This window comes from Haliotis asinina, chromosome 2, assembly GCF_037392515.1.
Source record: "Haliotis asinina isolate JCU_RB_2024 chromosome 2, JCU_Hal_asi_v2, whole genome shotgun sequence".
Taxonomy (NCBI): domain Eukaryota; kingdom Metazoa; phylum Mollusca; class Gastropoda; order Lepetellida; family Haliotidae; genus Haliotis; species Haliotis asinina.
In genome coordinates, this window is record NC_090281.1 from 13,131,037 (window position 1) to 13,147,762 (window position 16,726).

Here is a 16,726-nt window from a genome sequence, read left to right on the forward strand (position 1 = left end):
CACGTGTCATAATTCCAACATTAGCATAGGTCACGGTACATACATCATAGGCAACAGTTTCAATATTTGCTCGCACGTGGTACAAACATTGCCACATATTTCATAATTCCAACATTGGTATTGGCCAATGGTTCATATATCATTGGTCCACAGAGTTACGATATTGACCCGCACGTTGTACAAACATTGCCACACGTCTCAAAATTTCAACATTAGTATTGAACAATAGGATGATAAACGTATGAAATACTTATGTGATATAAACTGTTTTCTAAGATTACTGTAAGCGTTGCATGAAAGAGGAAAATGATATTCGTTTTCGACATTACCATTATTACAGAGAGTACAACCCCTTTGATTTCTTGGGATATTATGATACCTTCCCGATTCAATGTTTAAGGAGTGAAAACTACAACGGATACACTGTCCAAAGCTGTTCTAAACTTCTCAATGGTTAATGATAGTAAATACGTTTCAACAATGATGGCAGTTTTGAACTGAAGATACATCAAATTCTGATAGAAAATATACAGGGGAATCTACACTTTAAGCTTCCCAGATATAACCAAAACCATAGGTATGTAATTATGTCTACTTCAGGACATCCATGCACCAATATTTCTAAAGACCGTAGCCAGGCCACATGATATTTTGTTATTATTATTCAATCTGCATTCTTAACCTTTATCACTACCGCAGAGTACATTGTTTTATCAGCTACCCTGTTCCTCTTTGTCACTGCCATTAATTACCTTTGACATATATGGCCTTTATTGGTCATCCTCCTTGGCAGTGTCTGTCATAGCATCAACTGGAGAAGAAAGTGCTATTATTTCTCTCTTTGTCCATTCTTGAATCTTATATGTATGCTGACATCTATACTGAATGTGAGTGTGGTGTACGGTATTCCGACTGTCTGCGTAGGGACAACCGCGAGCAGGATTATGCCGCCCGCAGGAAAGGCCATGGGGTTGAGCTGGAAGTCCGGTCACCTCATTCATGTATACATGCTTGTCATGTCTTGTGTAAGCAACTAAAGAAGTTTGATTTCAAGTATTCGTTCGTTTCCATCAACGAATTCATTCATCATTTCGTCAAAGTATTGCATCTACTATTTTCTGGTAAATCAGTCGACCCACACAATATACTAGGCGTCGATAGGTATAAAGCAAGGATTTAATTTTAGATGGCCAATTAGACGTCCCACGAGAAGCCTCGAGATACAGCATATTGTACCCTTTCCTAGGGAACCGAGAATATGTCATATTCAAAAGTTTGTGCCAGTATGTCAAACAGCGTTTGCAGACTGAAATATAGCGAAGATATCTTCCACACTCCCCGCGAACGCAGTGGTTGGCGGTACACATTTTAATTCCTAAAAATGACTTACAAACCAACAAATGAACAGATTCTATTTCCTCAATACTTATTTAGTCCAGATATTCCACCCAGATTTTAAAGGATAGGTGCAACCTTTGAGTAAAATATCTTGAAACATACGTTATAACCTATTGGTTTCACATTACTGAGTGACTTCATAACACAGAACAAAACCTTTTTGGCCTTCGGTGAAGCATCTGCAAGGTGCTTATTCCAACAGGTCTATGATATGGTCAAATTGCTGCAGATGTAAGAGAATGAGTATAGTGTTACGCCGCACTCAGCAATATTCCAGCTCTGGGGCGACGGTCTGTTAGAAGTCGAGTCTGGACAAGACAATCCAGCTATCAACAGCATGAGCATCGATTTAGCCAACTGGGAAAAGAGGACGCGTACCAACCGATTCAGCAAGCCTGACCATCCAATCCCGTTAGTCGCCTCTTATGACAAGTATGGGTTACTAAAGTCTAATTTTAATCTTCAGATCTAATCTTCACGGGCATGTGTTTTTTCAGAATTCTCAAAGCTGACTGATAAGTTGAAGTCTAATGGAATCACAGCGGGGAAACCACGACTGATCTAGTGTTCATTATGCTGCCATCTTACATTGCTTCTTGCGAACAAAAGATTGCCTTTGATGAAGATTCTCCAAAGGACAGACATTTCACGGCCTTGTCGCCCGTTGATAAGTCAGAGATTAATTACTAGAATAACAAACTCGAAGCGGGAAATTATTTGCTGCTTTTACTGTCTTCCTTCGTGACTGAATGAATATTGCAAGTACCCAAGCTAGCTCGGGATTAAGACCATCCACTGATTCGGAACAAACAATCCGTAATATCCTTCGTTGACAAGGCTATTCCATACATAACTCTTTGATGCTTTAATCATTCCCGCGAGGACACGGACATAATCTACATTGTGATCAGTAATCATCACAGACCCAAATGAGAATTGCTCCATTGTGTTTGCGAAGACATCTGATATTTGTTTTGATCATAGCAACACACGAACACACTCTCGTAAATGATTAAAACTCCTTTTCTTTGTATCGTTTCCAACGAGTTGATGTTGGGATCATAGCAACACATGAATGTATTGTCGTAAATACTTACAATCCATTTATTTATACCCTTTCCAACAAAAGATTACAGAGTTAATGTTTGGAAACCCAAACCTTCCTGCATGTATTCGCGAAAAGGGTGATCGGAAAATATACATCTGTGCAAAAGTTAAGCACTACCCACATTTTGATGTCAGTATTATATTAATACACATGTGTCATGGTTTTTTGTGTACGATGAAACAAGGGACAAAATTAGCCGAAAATGTAACTTTTATCAAGCAGTGTTAATGTTGAAAATGGGACCTGCAACGACTTTGATTGTCAGTCACAAACTATGAACGATGCAGCAATGCAATCTCGCACAATCATGGATTATGTCATGCAAAATCGTCTGGGTAATCTCATCAATATCGGGTATAACCACTCTGCACGCAACTCTGAGACGTCTTCTCGTGCTGTGAACCAATCGTTGTATTCTCCACACTGGAATCGTCTGTCACTCCTCTTGGAGAGCCTGGGCCAGTTCTTGCGCAGTTGTCATCCATAAGTATTAGTCTGAATGCTAGTGGATGGCCATCAAATGTGGTACGACATGACTGTTAAGAATTTGTTGGTAACCTTGTTCATTATGGTTCCCATGAACCTGAACCAGCTGGAGTTTGCAATCATGGGAACAACAGCCCCACATCATAACTGATCCACCACCAAATGAAACTTCCTTAGGAATGTTACGCTGGGAGAAGGCGGCACCCCGTGGTCTCCACACTCGTCTACGACCATCCATAACATGAAACAAAAACCTACTTTCATCTGACGTCCCCACGTCCCCAGGATGACTAGTTCCAGAGTTCACGAGCTCTAAACCACTCTCGCAGTTGCTTGTGTCTGGCAGTCAGTAGTGGCCGTCGTATTGGTCGTCTGGCTCTTAGTCCGCACAGTACAGGACGATGTTCTGTTACCTGTTCACCATCCTTCACGCCTTGCCAAGGACGCATTCTAGCTAACCACACAAGGGCTCCATCATCTCTTGCTCTGCTTTTCTGAGGTCGACCCGACTTTACCAGTGGCACGGTGCTTTTCAATCAATTTGCTGATCATTACAGTATGATAAATGTTCAAATCTCTATCGATGGCAACGAGAGACAAACCAGCTCTGTGCATACCCAATATCTGTCATCTTGTGCCCTGGGATAGTTTTCCGCGCATAATTACAGCACGAATATAATAGAGCAAAAATATGGCTTGTCTTATCTCTCCATTTCGTCATGATTTTGAACAAGCACGTGGAAAGTGGGTACTTGTTGGAAACCGCACTAGTTGTATTCATGCGGGTTTTTTATACTTCAAATTTCATTTCCAATTTGGTGGTGCTTAACTTTTGCAGTACAGATGTATATATGCTACAAGTGACTTAATTTCGGAGTCATGAAGTGCTAAACCTGACGGGCATTTAACGTATACATTTGAATTGAATCAAAACGAAATAAACAACAGAAATGTTTCTGGCCTGAAAATATGTGTAGAAATACAGAAAACGTAGGTCCCAAGCACAACAATATTATACTATCAAATACATCACAACTGAATAAACTTTTTATCTTCTTTCACTTTTAGCCGCCATAAACAGGTGTCTAGTTGCTTTTCCCCAGCAATCACATTCAGAAACGCTTGTCAGAATGCACTCTCATCGTTTGTGAATAATCGAGTCTGCACCAGACAATCTAGTGATCAGCAGTATGCGCATCGATCTACGGAGTTGGGGTACGATGACGTGAGTCAGCCAAGACAGCGAGCCTGACCACCGATCCCGTTAGTCGCCTCTTACAACAAGCAACCCAAATCTTTACCGATCTCATTTCGAAATGTACCAACACAACAGTTTGTACGTTTGTATAATTTTTCCTTATATTTTTCTAGGTTCCCATCTCCGTCCTCTTTGAAATTTTATTCATACGTGAAAGATTTAAAATCTCCAGTTTTCCCGCTGCTATGGAAATGTATACCCTAGCATGATGAAAAAAACCAACACATTCCTTGCAAATTCATAAAAAACAGCTCGTGTTTATACTGTATGTACATGTTAAAATGTTTCGAAATAATTTGGTAAATATGTTCTGTGAAATTCTAAAATTTAGAACAATATTTTTATCGCCCATCCTTAACTTGCTAGTTGCGATTAAAGATAACACGCAAACATATAGTTCAAATGGCCTTGTATTTACACAAATGTAGGTTTTGCCAGTGATGAATTAAGAACGAGGTGTTTGTGAAGACATGTACAAGCAGGGTTGAACATATTGAAAAAAGGCTGACAATGTGTGTCCGACGACAGCAAACATTAGCAGCTTGAAGTTCATTCAATAATAGCGACAGTGTGTCACTAACATCCCTTGCCGGCTGTTTGAAATCTACTTTGAATAGAAACATAGAATTAAACTTTATGTGTCCAGGTCGCTTGAGTGAGTGAGTGTTTTCAGCCACACTCTGCAATAGTCCAACTGTACGGCTGCGCTCTGTCTAACGAAAAAATGTGGTTACAGAAGAACAATTTTAACCCGGGTCTTAACGGGTCCTGGTCACATGAATTGACAACTGACAACAAAAAGTAAAGTAAACTAACTGAAGACATTGCGGCCATTTATCGCATTATGGCGCGTTCAACGTTAATATGACAATATATACATACACAGAGAAATGAATGAGCACCGAGACTGTTCCAAAAGTAGCAAAGAATGACATCGGACAGTGTATCAAAAGTTCACCAGTTACATCTACGCTGGTAATGGTCAACCCTTTTCTTGTATCCACGTCCACCTTCAGGAACGTCATACCAGCTGACATTCTGCAATAGACAGGTGCTGAAATACATTTCATACGATTTACATACGAATGAGGAGGTGTCTATACACAGTTGTGCGCATTGTGCAGGCGTCTTTCCCGTAATGGTCTCAATGTTCAAATCTGTGATGGCCATGTCTTCGAAGCTGGAGAAGTCGGATGCGAGAGAGGAACACTCTGTAATTGCAAGAAAGCAGCGAGTGAGTTAATTTTTGCGACTATGTATTAGTTACAAAATATGATTACCCATGTTTGGAATAATACGACTATGTTAATTCATACGGCTATATGAAATAGCTAAACACACGAAACATACGTTTTAATTGACACATGAAGGAACTGGACTCAAATTGACTTACAAATGGTGATCAGACTATACATTAAGTACATTATACTGCTCAAAAGATCTGGAGATCTCCTTATTCTTTCATTTGACTGTTATCAGTCATCTGTGAGGTCAAATATTTATGAATCTGTTGATTTTATCACGTTTGAGTTCCAAATAAAAAATATGTTAAAATGCGATATCATATGAAAGATGTGAACTGTAGAGGTACCTAGTCAGCACCCAGTTCATGCTTGAGCGGCTTTTGAAAGCATGACTTGATATTTGTTTTAAACAATAAACAATAAGAATAACAAATATAAATGATACACAACTGCTGTTCCTTATCTCAAACAACGAATGATTATACATATTTACAGTTTTCAGGTTACGTTCTTAACGTCCGATTTTATAGTCGATCCTTTACTTCAACGCTAGGGCCATGATTGTCACGGAATTCCTTAGACAGGGGGTGTAGAGCGGATGGAGTTAACAGCAGTCGCGCAAGACTTAAAGAAGTTTTGGATGAACCCTATCGACGTGTGTACACACGTCACCCAGCACAAGTGGATCTCTTTGCGTCTTTCACGCACGCGGAGACACACACGACACTGAATAACAGAGCGCTGTATGTTTACCATTTTCATTCTGGAGCGTTGGTCTATGCAGCTGGTGTTTGCCTGTGCTGAACATTTTGCAGATTGATACTCATGCAGTTGGTCACTGGATTATGTGGACCAGACCTGATTATTTACAGCCCGATGCCATATTGCTAAGTGCGTCGTTAAACGACAACCAACCAAATAACATACCTGTTAATGATCGGCACATGCCAATGGTAGTGTCAGTGTCGCTGCCTATGATACACACGCAGAGGTTGTCTGAACAGCTGGTGAAAGGAAGTGGACTGCAGTCACTGTCAGTCGTGCACGTTCCGTCATCTGAGGGGACAGAACTGACATTAAGGTAAGACCCTTCGTGAGATATCCGGCTTCCCAGACACAACGGGATCACGTTTTAGGGACATGAGATATACATGCTGTCCCTTTATTCTGAAGGTAGGGAAACCAAGTCGTGTAGAAATTTAGGTGTAGAAAACTGAAAAGTGATACTGACTAATGGTTGCTTGGGAAAGCAAACTATGATGTGGTAGTATAATTCACAGGATCAGTAATGTGAGTTCACTGTATGTTTCGCTACTTCTGCTTATTTTACCCCATATAATGACCAAATGTGGCATTGGGTTTAAACATAGTACTTCAAGGATCGATTTGGCAAGCGTTTATCCTATTTTTCTACCCTTACACAAGTATCCTTGACTGGTGCTAGAGGAATCGTCTCCGAATCCCATGGAGCTACTTAGTCTGCCCTATACAAAGAACAACTGCCCAGAGCATCTTATAATCGTATTGACTATTATACCGTCTGCTAACATTTACTTTGGTTTGCTTACGTGTAGTAGTTGTAGGTGTAGTGGTAGTTGGAAGAGGCGTTGTGGTAGTGGGTGTTGTAGTCACTGGTGAAGGTGTTGTAGTCGGAACTGGTGTTGTAGTAGTTGGTGCTGGTGTCGTTGTAGAAGGTGTTGTAGTAGTTGGTGAAGTTGTAGTTGTTGGTGGTGTCGTCGTCAGAGGTGTTGTAGTGGTTGGTGCTGGTGTTGTCGTCGGAGGTGTTGTAGTAGGTGGTGTTGATGTCGTCGTTGGAGAAGTTGTTGTAGTAGTTGATGCTAATGTCGTCTTCGGGGGCACTGAAGTAGACGGAGGTGGCAAGGCAGTAGTTGATGTTTGTGTCGTTGTTGAAATCGTCGTAGTCGGAAGTGGTGAAGACGACGTTGTCAGGTCTCGTGTTGTTTCACCCAAAGTAGTCGCTGCTACAGAAGGTGTAGCACTGTTGCTCGAATATCCCTTGACGTGTGCACACACATAATGTGAACTGCTGCTGACAGGGACACACACATGGTCAGCCCCACAGGGTGCATCTGCGCAAGGATGATTCTTGGGGGGAAATATCAAATACTTCATATAAAAAACATTGTTGGCTATTTAAACATGGTATCTTACTAACTTGTGAACCAAGTTAGAAACTACGCCATAAACATCACCTGGTCTAAATTATTAAATGTTCATACGATAACCCGTCAAACAATTGAACAAAACGGTTAGAAAAGCAGCAATGGCCCCTAAACTGTCATTCCCTACAGACTATGTTCTTGCCTGAACCACAAAACAGTCTAAATTATAATTCCCGAGAGCTGACGTACAGACGACGGTTAATGATGTTTCCGAACACATTTTATTGTTTTGTTTTCTTTCTGTTTTTGTTGTTTTTTGGGTTTTTTTGGTGTTTTTTTCTGGCTTATCTTGAAACTTTGAACCTGAATCCTTTATTTCGGTAAATATCTTAAGGGATAAGCTTAATGTAATGTATATCTGTAATCTAACTATGGTAGTATCATTATGTCTGAAGTTTTGTTGTCGTGAAGGCTGATTATTGTTATTGATGTTAACTGTGATTGTTTCGTCCATATGAATCAATACATGTTTTCGAAAACATTCAGAAGTCATGCTAGTGAAGTTTATTGTCGTGGCGTATTGATTAGTATATACTAACTGGTGCAAATTACTTGAACCTGAGCTGAACCTAACACAATCAGCTTCACTGGTTGGTTGGCTCTCGCCTTCAGAAGCCTTCCGTGTAGCCACAAATGACACTACATGAGCAATGTATAAGAGTTATGTATAAGTAACAAGATAACTTTAATTTCGTGGATAGTATATAACTGATATAAACTTAAATAATGTGTTTTGTTAAAACGTATCTATCAAGAAGATATTGGAAATTCTGTATTTCTTCGATAACATAGTCAGATTCCTCGCCAACAGCTTATGATTTGCGTTGCGCACAAGTTCTTTTTGTTCTCTATTGATCCAAAGATAGATTATGATCAAATTTTGTTTTAGTGTATGCAAATCGAACGTTTTACAGATTCAGATATTACTGTTTGCTGTTCCCCTCTGACAGGGCTACTATAAGTTGATTTTCAACAAACATGCATTATGACTGAAGCAGAGAAGCCGTTGGAGCGTTGCCATACAACACAAAATATAGATTATGGTCGTAATTTAATATAGCTCCAGGTATATTTTGAGATTGAGGAGGTGTTGTCGGTTATTGACTTATGTATCTATAAATCGATGTTCAGACTGGATGAATCTGCGAAACAAATCATGATGATAGATCATCAGTTTCCTCAACGCCCTCTAGATATTCTGAACAGTAACATGGAAAGACCTCTTTCAAAGGATCGACACCAGGAAATGTCTCTGATAATGGAAATGATTTCGTTCCTTTTTTCACATCCTCTTTTTTGCACAAACATGAAACTGTCGAGAACGTCTAATAAGCAAATTAAACTCTGTGATTGAACGATGAACGAAAGAACGCTTTAACAACTAGACTACCCATCGGCCCTGTGGCAAACGTGAGTTCAAATTTATCGTCACATTGGCAATATCTCAGCCATATCGGGATGAGAACAGTTAATTTTATCCATAACATTAATGGTTAATTGTTAAAAACTGTCAACGAAGTAAAATAGCTAGATTATCACAGAGTCAAATTTAGTGAGTGAGTTCAAATTTATCGTCACATTGGCAATATTTTAGCCATATGGTGACAACAGCAATTAATTGCATACATAAGAAGTTACAGTAAATGTGAAAAACCTGTCAACGATGGACACTAAAATAACTATATTATCACAGATTCGAATGTTAAAACTAGAAATTACATCTAAAACATTTTACCTACAGTTGGCAATGCAAGGTGAAAACAGGCTATATATTACCACCAACTGAAGGTAGGTCACCATACCGTGGAGCATGGGGACTTACTCGTACAGTACAGGTCTTCCTGCGTGGACCCTACACCATCCTTTCAGTCGTTAGCAATTAAGATAATCTAGCCAGATTTTAAACGATCTAGGATTAGAAACTGGGAAAGTGTTGACTTACTTTGAATGATTTGGGACTTACGTATCCTCGCAGGATTACAATAATTTTACAGTACTTTAAGGACGATCACCCTTTGAGGAGACTGGTCTATTGAGCGGAGTGATCTATTTGGGAGATATGGTGTCGGGAGATCTGAGAGGTATTTTGACGCTAGACCGTTCAAACACCCGAAAACAAGGAGAAGGATTTTATTGTCGATTCTGAAGCGGACTGGAAGCCAGTGTAGGGTCTTGACGGCAGAAGAGATGTGATCAGTCCTGTTTATTTGACAGATCAATCGTGCGGCTGAATTTCGTATTATCTGTACCGTATAGAGGACTTGTTTTGGCACACCATACAGCAAAGAGTTACAATGGTCCAAGCTTGATGTCACACATGCCTGAACAAGAACTTGTGCAGATTTCACGTCCAGGTATCGACGAATCATACCGATGTTACGCAGATGGAGATAAGATTGGCCACTGACATTGATAACATGGGGTTCCATGCTGAGGGAAGAGTCAAAGATTACACCAAGATTGCGAAGATGTGGGCGCACTGTTATTGCAGATTCACCGATGCAAAACTGTGGGAGCAGAATCTTTTTTTGAAGTCGAAGAGGATGGAACACATGGAGTGCAGTTTTCTCATCATTTAACTTGAGATAAATCGGTGACATCCATCTCTTGATGCAATCAACACATTTTTCTACTTTTGAAAAGGAGAACTTGGCTGAAGATGTGTTAGATGGCTCGAAGGATAGATAGACTTGGATATCATCATCATAGAGATGCATACTTAAGCTGTAGGACCTTACAATATCACCAAGGGGAGATGTGTAACATGTGGAAAGTAGGGGGCCTGGGACGGAGCCCTGAGGCACTCCAAACTCCAAGTATGTTGCCTCTGACCTTTCACCCTGAATGACAACTGCCTGCTTCCGGTCAGTTAAATAGGAGACAAACCACCTTAAAGCAAGATCTTTGACATTAAAGCTGTTTTCAAGGGTAGAGAGTAGCACAGAATGGTTTACACTGTCAAAACTGCCGATAAATCCAGCAATACAAGAATGACCGCTTCATCGGTGTCTATGCCTCTTAAGATGTCGTTCTGAACCTTCATCCACGCAGTTTCCGTGCCGTGGAAGGATCGATAGGCAGATTGGCACTCTTCATAGAAGTTGTTTCTGGTTATATGGTCTCTGAATTGAGAAGCAGCCATGCGCTCAATTTGCTTAGAGATGAATGTCAAATTCGATACTGGTTTGTAGTTTTTTAACAATTCATGATTGAGGTTCTTCTTCTTTATGAGGTGAGTGATAATTGCTGGCTTCAGTTGATCAGGCATTACACCTTGGCTTATTGAGTTGTTGATGATATACGTCCAGATAGGAAGAAGAGATGGAATGGTTTGTTTCAAGAGCCACGTTGGTAATGGGTCAAGCAGACATAATTGCGCTTGACATTTGGAGACACGTTTGGACTCTTCATCTTGCATCTAAACGATGACAAAGGAAGGGAGTTCGTGGTTACGGGAATTTGCGCAGCGTCATGGTGAACTTTGAAAGTTTGACGTATGATGTTGATCTTGTCAGTGAAGAAACCAGAAAAACAAGAGTGTTCCGTTTAAACAACAATATGTTGGCAATTCTGGACACTTCTTTCTGTCCAGTAGCTGATTAAATGGCATCTTTATAGAAGTTTGATTTTGCTGTCTCAATCAGTGATGTTAATGCATTGCATTGTTCACTGTGCATCTATTTGTGGGTGGTCAGTTTAGTTCTTCTGTACTTACGTTGCAGCTTCCGCCTCTGTCTCTTTGCAGCACGGATGCTATCATTATACCATGGAGACTCAGGATGGACTGTGATGGTACAGGTTTTGACAGGTGCATATTGGTCCGCTAGCTGTCGGAGAAATGAATCGTGCATGTCCACACCTTCAGAAACAGACATGCCTTGGTAACTGACACATGCTGTTGATAAATCTTCACCGAGATACTTAATGTCAACGGATTTTTTTCTTCCATTTCAGGTATGTGACAACATTCCTCGATCTCCTTTTGGACTCTGATGTTTACAGTAAAGATAACACATGTGTGGTCAGACTTGACTGAGTGATCAAAGGCCATGTGTTTTATGTCCACCTCCTTCTCACGGACGATCACCAGATACAGAATATGACACCTAGAATGGGTTGGTTCACTGACAATTTGTATGAGACAACGGGTATCCAGGATATAGAGCAGCTGTTTTGCGTTGTTATCTTCAGGATTGTCAATGAGAAAATTGAAATCCACACACACGAACACTAACTGTGTTCAATGTATCTTAAAGTGCCGAGAAATCCTCGAGGAACATGTTTCCAGGGTTTGGTGGCCTGTAAATAACTATAACATATATACACTGATTTTCAGTTACGAACTGAATCGGCAATAACTTGAATGAATCAAAGTGTCTGACATCAGTCAGACGACGCATTATTAATCTATCATCGTACGCAATACCAACGCCGCCACCTGCCCTGTTCGATCGGTGTACATGAGTAAATTTGTATCCATCTTAAGTATTCTTGAAACTTTTTCAGACAATTGGGGGTCAAATGTTAATCTTGAGAAAACACAAAATAGTGTGCTCAGAAAAGGGGACATCTTTCGAATAGGGATAAGTGGTTTTATAGAGGAAGCCAGATTGCCACTGTAAATAGTGTTACCTTTAAGAATTCGCCGTGATAAACTATGTAAGAAATCCGCTTGTGAACCAGCAAAACAGAACAAAGACAGGTCTATAAAGCTCAAATGTTATTTTTAGCAATGAGAGAGCCAGCAGATAATGTAGATTCAGGCGTTGGCGGATTTTTTTATGATGAAGCGTTGGCAGTGATGTATATCCTCCAGTTATGTGTCCGAATGTGTGTCGCAAGTCATTTCCCGAAACTTCGGGCACATACGACAGTCGTCAACACTGCCCTCGAATAAGTCTCCCGGAAGTAATCACATAGAAAACTAGGAGCAGATAAATTCCGGAAAACCAGAATCCTAAAAGTGTTGACCATCTTTTAAAACGAAGTGTGACCCATCATAATTATTATTCAAAACTCTAAATGTTGTGACTCAATGATAATCCTTACTTAATTAATAACAAAAATATACAAAAAATACACACTCCTAACACTCTCCCCCCTGAGGAAAAGAAGGTTTCGCAGATACAAATACAAATATTTAGGCGTCTGGTTTTCAAGTAATTTAGATATAACTAAATGCATCTCAGACCTAGTAAGCCAGGAGAAGAGAGCATAGATGGAAATCATTGTCAAACTAAACACGATTGGAGTGATTGACTGATTCTTGTGACATGCTCGAATGTTTTGAACATGATAGGTGCATTTGAACTGCATTTTAATTATTATTACTGCATCCCAACTGCTTTACAAACATCCTCACTATGGTCGAATGTATCGAAATATTTATATTAATGCTGGAGTACAGCTCGAATGTACTTCAAATACACAAATACCTGCCTGCGAGATCGCCTGGGACGGACTATTTTCAACACGGACTGTCAGATTCCCAAATCCACATACCAAAATTTCGACGTATGTGAAGATATTCATCATCTTCAGGAAAACATTATCAATTCACTCGTAAGTATAAAGTAAATAAATAAATTAGTTTTTTGTGGCCAGGTATGTTTTGGTGAGGGCTGGCAAGGTTTACATCTAACCAGCCTTTTGATTTTGACCGCTATCAGGAGTATGATAGGAATACACAATACATCAGGCGCAGAATTCACGCCCACCGTGAAAGGATATGGACACACATTACACTAATGTTTGTACAGCGGCAGTATCCAGGTGATCTCACCAAAGGCGCTTTGACTTTTCACTTGATCACTGGATGGAAATCTTAAACGGCACATGGTATTATCACTCTCAACACTCTGAGAATCATACACCTCTTGCAACCACTAGGCACTCCAAAGTAATGCAACGTTCCCGTCCTTACGAGGTACCCATTGACAGCTGAGTGGACTGGGACACATAATCAGAGTACTTTGTCCACGTTTACTGCAACACGTTGCTGCACCCGCAACTAGGTGTTGCACTTAGTCAGGTGGCCACCATCTGGTCATTTACCAAGGGAATCGTGGATTCTCTCAAGTACACAGGATTGTATACGTCAAACACGAAGGCTTTGCAACGGTTCGCGCGTGTGTGTGTGTGTGATTGTGAGAGAGAAATGGGAGCATCTTGCTACGTGTGTGGGCGAGCAGCTGTGTGTGGGTGACGTATGTTCGTATGTGAGTTTAGTTTGTGAGTGTCGATTATTAAGTCGATGGGAACCCTCAGAAAACACAATATCCTGTATCATAAACACGGCCCTGTATTACGAGACTGCCCAAACCGAGAAAAAAACATGCCATCATTCACTAGGGGTGAGCAAAAAAAAGCATTTTGTGTTAATGTTGATAAAAGGGGGTCGATGGGAACCCTCTGAAAACACCATATTCTGTATCAGAAACACGGCTCTGGGTTATAAGACTTCCCAAAACGAGAAAGAAAACACGCTATCATTCGCAAAGGGTGAAGGGGTGATCAAAATTCATCTTGTGATAATGTTTATAAAAGGGGGTCGATTGGAACCCTCTGGAAACACCATATTCTGTATTATAAACACGATTCTGTATTATGAGACCGCCCAAACCGAGAAAAAACTCATTCAGGAGAAAACTACCAACCTGTTCAGCAAACTGATGAATGGGAAGATACACGTTGTTCGTGGAAACTTGCAAACTGCCCACAGCACTGGTGCTAAGCTGACACTCATCAGTGCTCGAGATCCAGTTGGCTGAGGCGCACCTGGCCGAATACACACAGAGTCGATAACACTGCCCTACTGTACCTGTTTGAAATATCTGATACACATAACCAGGTAACACCTTGTCCCGTTCTCCCCCCATCTGTGACAGCCAGTCTGAGGACACACTTGAAACCGTCAGCATCAAGATGATGGTTCTCATGCTGATGATGTTGGTCCTGTGAATTCTAAGACCTTTCTGCAACTCGCTCAGCTTTGTCCAACACCTGTCCTTGACTTTCCGTCGTTCTCTGTACACTGACGGTTAAGTTTCCTTGGTGCTTCCCTATGGTTGCTCATGCGAGAATGATGTCGATGATATTTTGAATGGCTTTCCAATGTAGAATGGAGATGATTTCAATTTATTATTTTTCATCAATACCATATATTTAGAAGCAGGAATTAAATAAAAGACTATTGATGAATTGTTCGAAAAGCAGATCGATTAGAAATCAATCATAATTTAGGAGACTTTTGTGCAACAAATCGGAGGAATAAATATTTCATTTCGTGACGATGAAGAAACGTTTCAGTCCCTGAAGTTGTGCCTGCGAAATAGCAAAACAGATAACAGAAAGTTTTCTAGTGAACAATTTCCTTTCCCAGTTTTGCTTGGTGTAAGTAACATGGAAAGATGTGGGACTTGTGTCCACCGACGATTCCATGTTTGTTATTATGGTCGGCGAAGTAAGTGATCGATACAAGACCAGTTCATATTAATGGCACAATCATTACAGAGAGATAGTGTCAACAGAGGGTACTTTCACGCATCGTTGGATAAATGGAGAGAGACAGTTGTTCTGCAAGACCAATGATGAGAATGACATTCTGGTTACCGTCAGTTAGTAAATAAGACTCGCAGTGCCACACGATAGTTTTCTCGCACCAGCACCATTTGAATTTCACAATGCATGCGTATGGTATATCGTATTTCATGGGGTCCAAAGCAAGAATGTGTTCGATCGCTTTGACGATTTCCCGAAGTTAAGTCAGCGATTCTGACTATCTGATTGCTCTGGTTGTCTCTTTAAATTGGTAAAAGTTGTAGGGAAAGGAAATCTAGGCCAGAACCTCAGGCATGTACAGATTTGAGTAAGTCATTAATTAGAGAAACAGCAGCCTTGGTTGAATTAAATGAGTGAGTGAGTTGGGTTTTACTCCGATTTTAGCAATACTGCCGCCATATTCCAAGCAATATTCCAAGGAGGAGGCACCAGAAATTGGCTTCACTCACTAGGAACACTTACACCACCAAGCTTCCCCACCGCAATCCTGCAACACACAGCCTCGAGCATATATGTTCAGACCCTGTGCTATCTACATACAGCACTTTCATTATGTCTTACAGAGAAGGCTTAGGGAGGACTACCTTTGGCGGTGGGATAGCCTGGAGGTTAAAACATTCGCTCGTCATGCAAAGGCCCAGGTTCGATTCCACACATACATGCTATGTGTGAAGCTCATTTTGGTGTCAGCCACAGTGATGTTGCTGGAATGTCGCTAAAAGCGGTGTAAAACAATACTGTCAGTAGGAATGGCGAAGAAAACGTTAAGCGTTCACTGTGGCCGTGCTTCAATTTTCAAACTCATAGACACAGATCCATTGATGCCCTCAGGTGTCGAAAGCGCAAGGCATTGATTTATCTCAAGTTGCCATGACTACTGTATTCAACCCTGATTGTGCTGATTGTTCTGGTACATGATTGATTGTTCTGATTCAGGATTGATTTTCTCTCATTTATTGATTACTAAAGTATCAGCTTTTTGTTAAGGAATATTGATGGACCTCACACCTAAACCTATTCATGTCTTTATTGTACTCTGATAACGTTTCTCATTTGAAATTAACACCTATCGGGCTTGTAAGTCATAAACAAAGAGCCGGCTAAGCGTACCGGCAAATGAAACAGTGCCCAATGACACGGCGTCGTTACACATGAGTGCACAGCCACCTTCTCTAACTGGGTTCGATATCACTTCTGCTTCGTTTCGAGGGAGGTAAACCAAAGTGCGAAATATTGCACTTTTGATTTGCGATTACACGCTTAAGATTTTGTTTATTTGGGTTTTTCACAAACACTAAAGCATTTTATAGATCACGAACAAGTGATAACTGTGTTTTAACTATGTTTGATATTTTGGGTGCATGTGACCTTTATCAGAATTCCCATGAAGCCTTAGCAGTACCGTCTCGGTACAGAGTGAATACGTCGACGAGGTCGCTCTTGCGGTATTCTTCCCTAACTCCTCCTGCAATACGATAGTCAGTTGTCA

The 16,726-nt window shown here is 40.6% G+C and overlaps 1 protein-coding gene across 1 annotated transcript; it reads right to left on the minus strand.

The window, feature by feature from the left end:
- Nucleotides 1-4,354: 4,354 nt before the first annotated feature.
- Nucleotides 4,355-14,706, minus strand: LOC137272279 (salivary glue protein Sgs-3-like). The gene is made up of 4 exons (XM_067804640.1): nt 14,334-14,706; nt 7,063-7,600; nt 6,422-6,550; nt 4,355-5,461 (listed from the first exon to the last, which is right to left on the minus strand). Exons 1-4 carry the CDS (start codon nt 14,613-14,615, stop codon nt 5,205-5,207), a joined length of 1,206 nt encoding a protein of 401 aa, XP_067660741.1. The 5' UTR covers nt 14,616-14,706; the 3' UTR covers nt 4,355-5,204.
- Nucleotides 14,707-16,726: the final 2,020 nt, after the last annotated feature.

What these genes read in the sequence shown, in the direction of transcription:
- LOC137272279 (XM_067804640.1), bottom strand. Translation starts at nt 14,615, where the DNA reads ATGAGAACCATCATCTTGATGCTGACGGTTTCAAGTGTGTCCTCAGAC. An exon ending in TTCATCAGTTTGCTGAACAG is followed by an intron (nt 7,601 to 14,333) that starts GTTGGTAGTTTT and finishes TTTCCCCCCAAG; the next exon opens with AATCATCCTTGCGCAGATGC. An exon ending in CATGTGCCGATCATTAACAG is followed by an intron (nt 5,462 to 6,421) that starts GTATGTTATTTG and finishes TTGCAATTACAG; the next exon opens with AGTGTTCCTCTCTCGCATCC.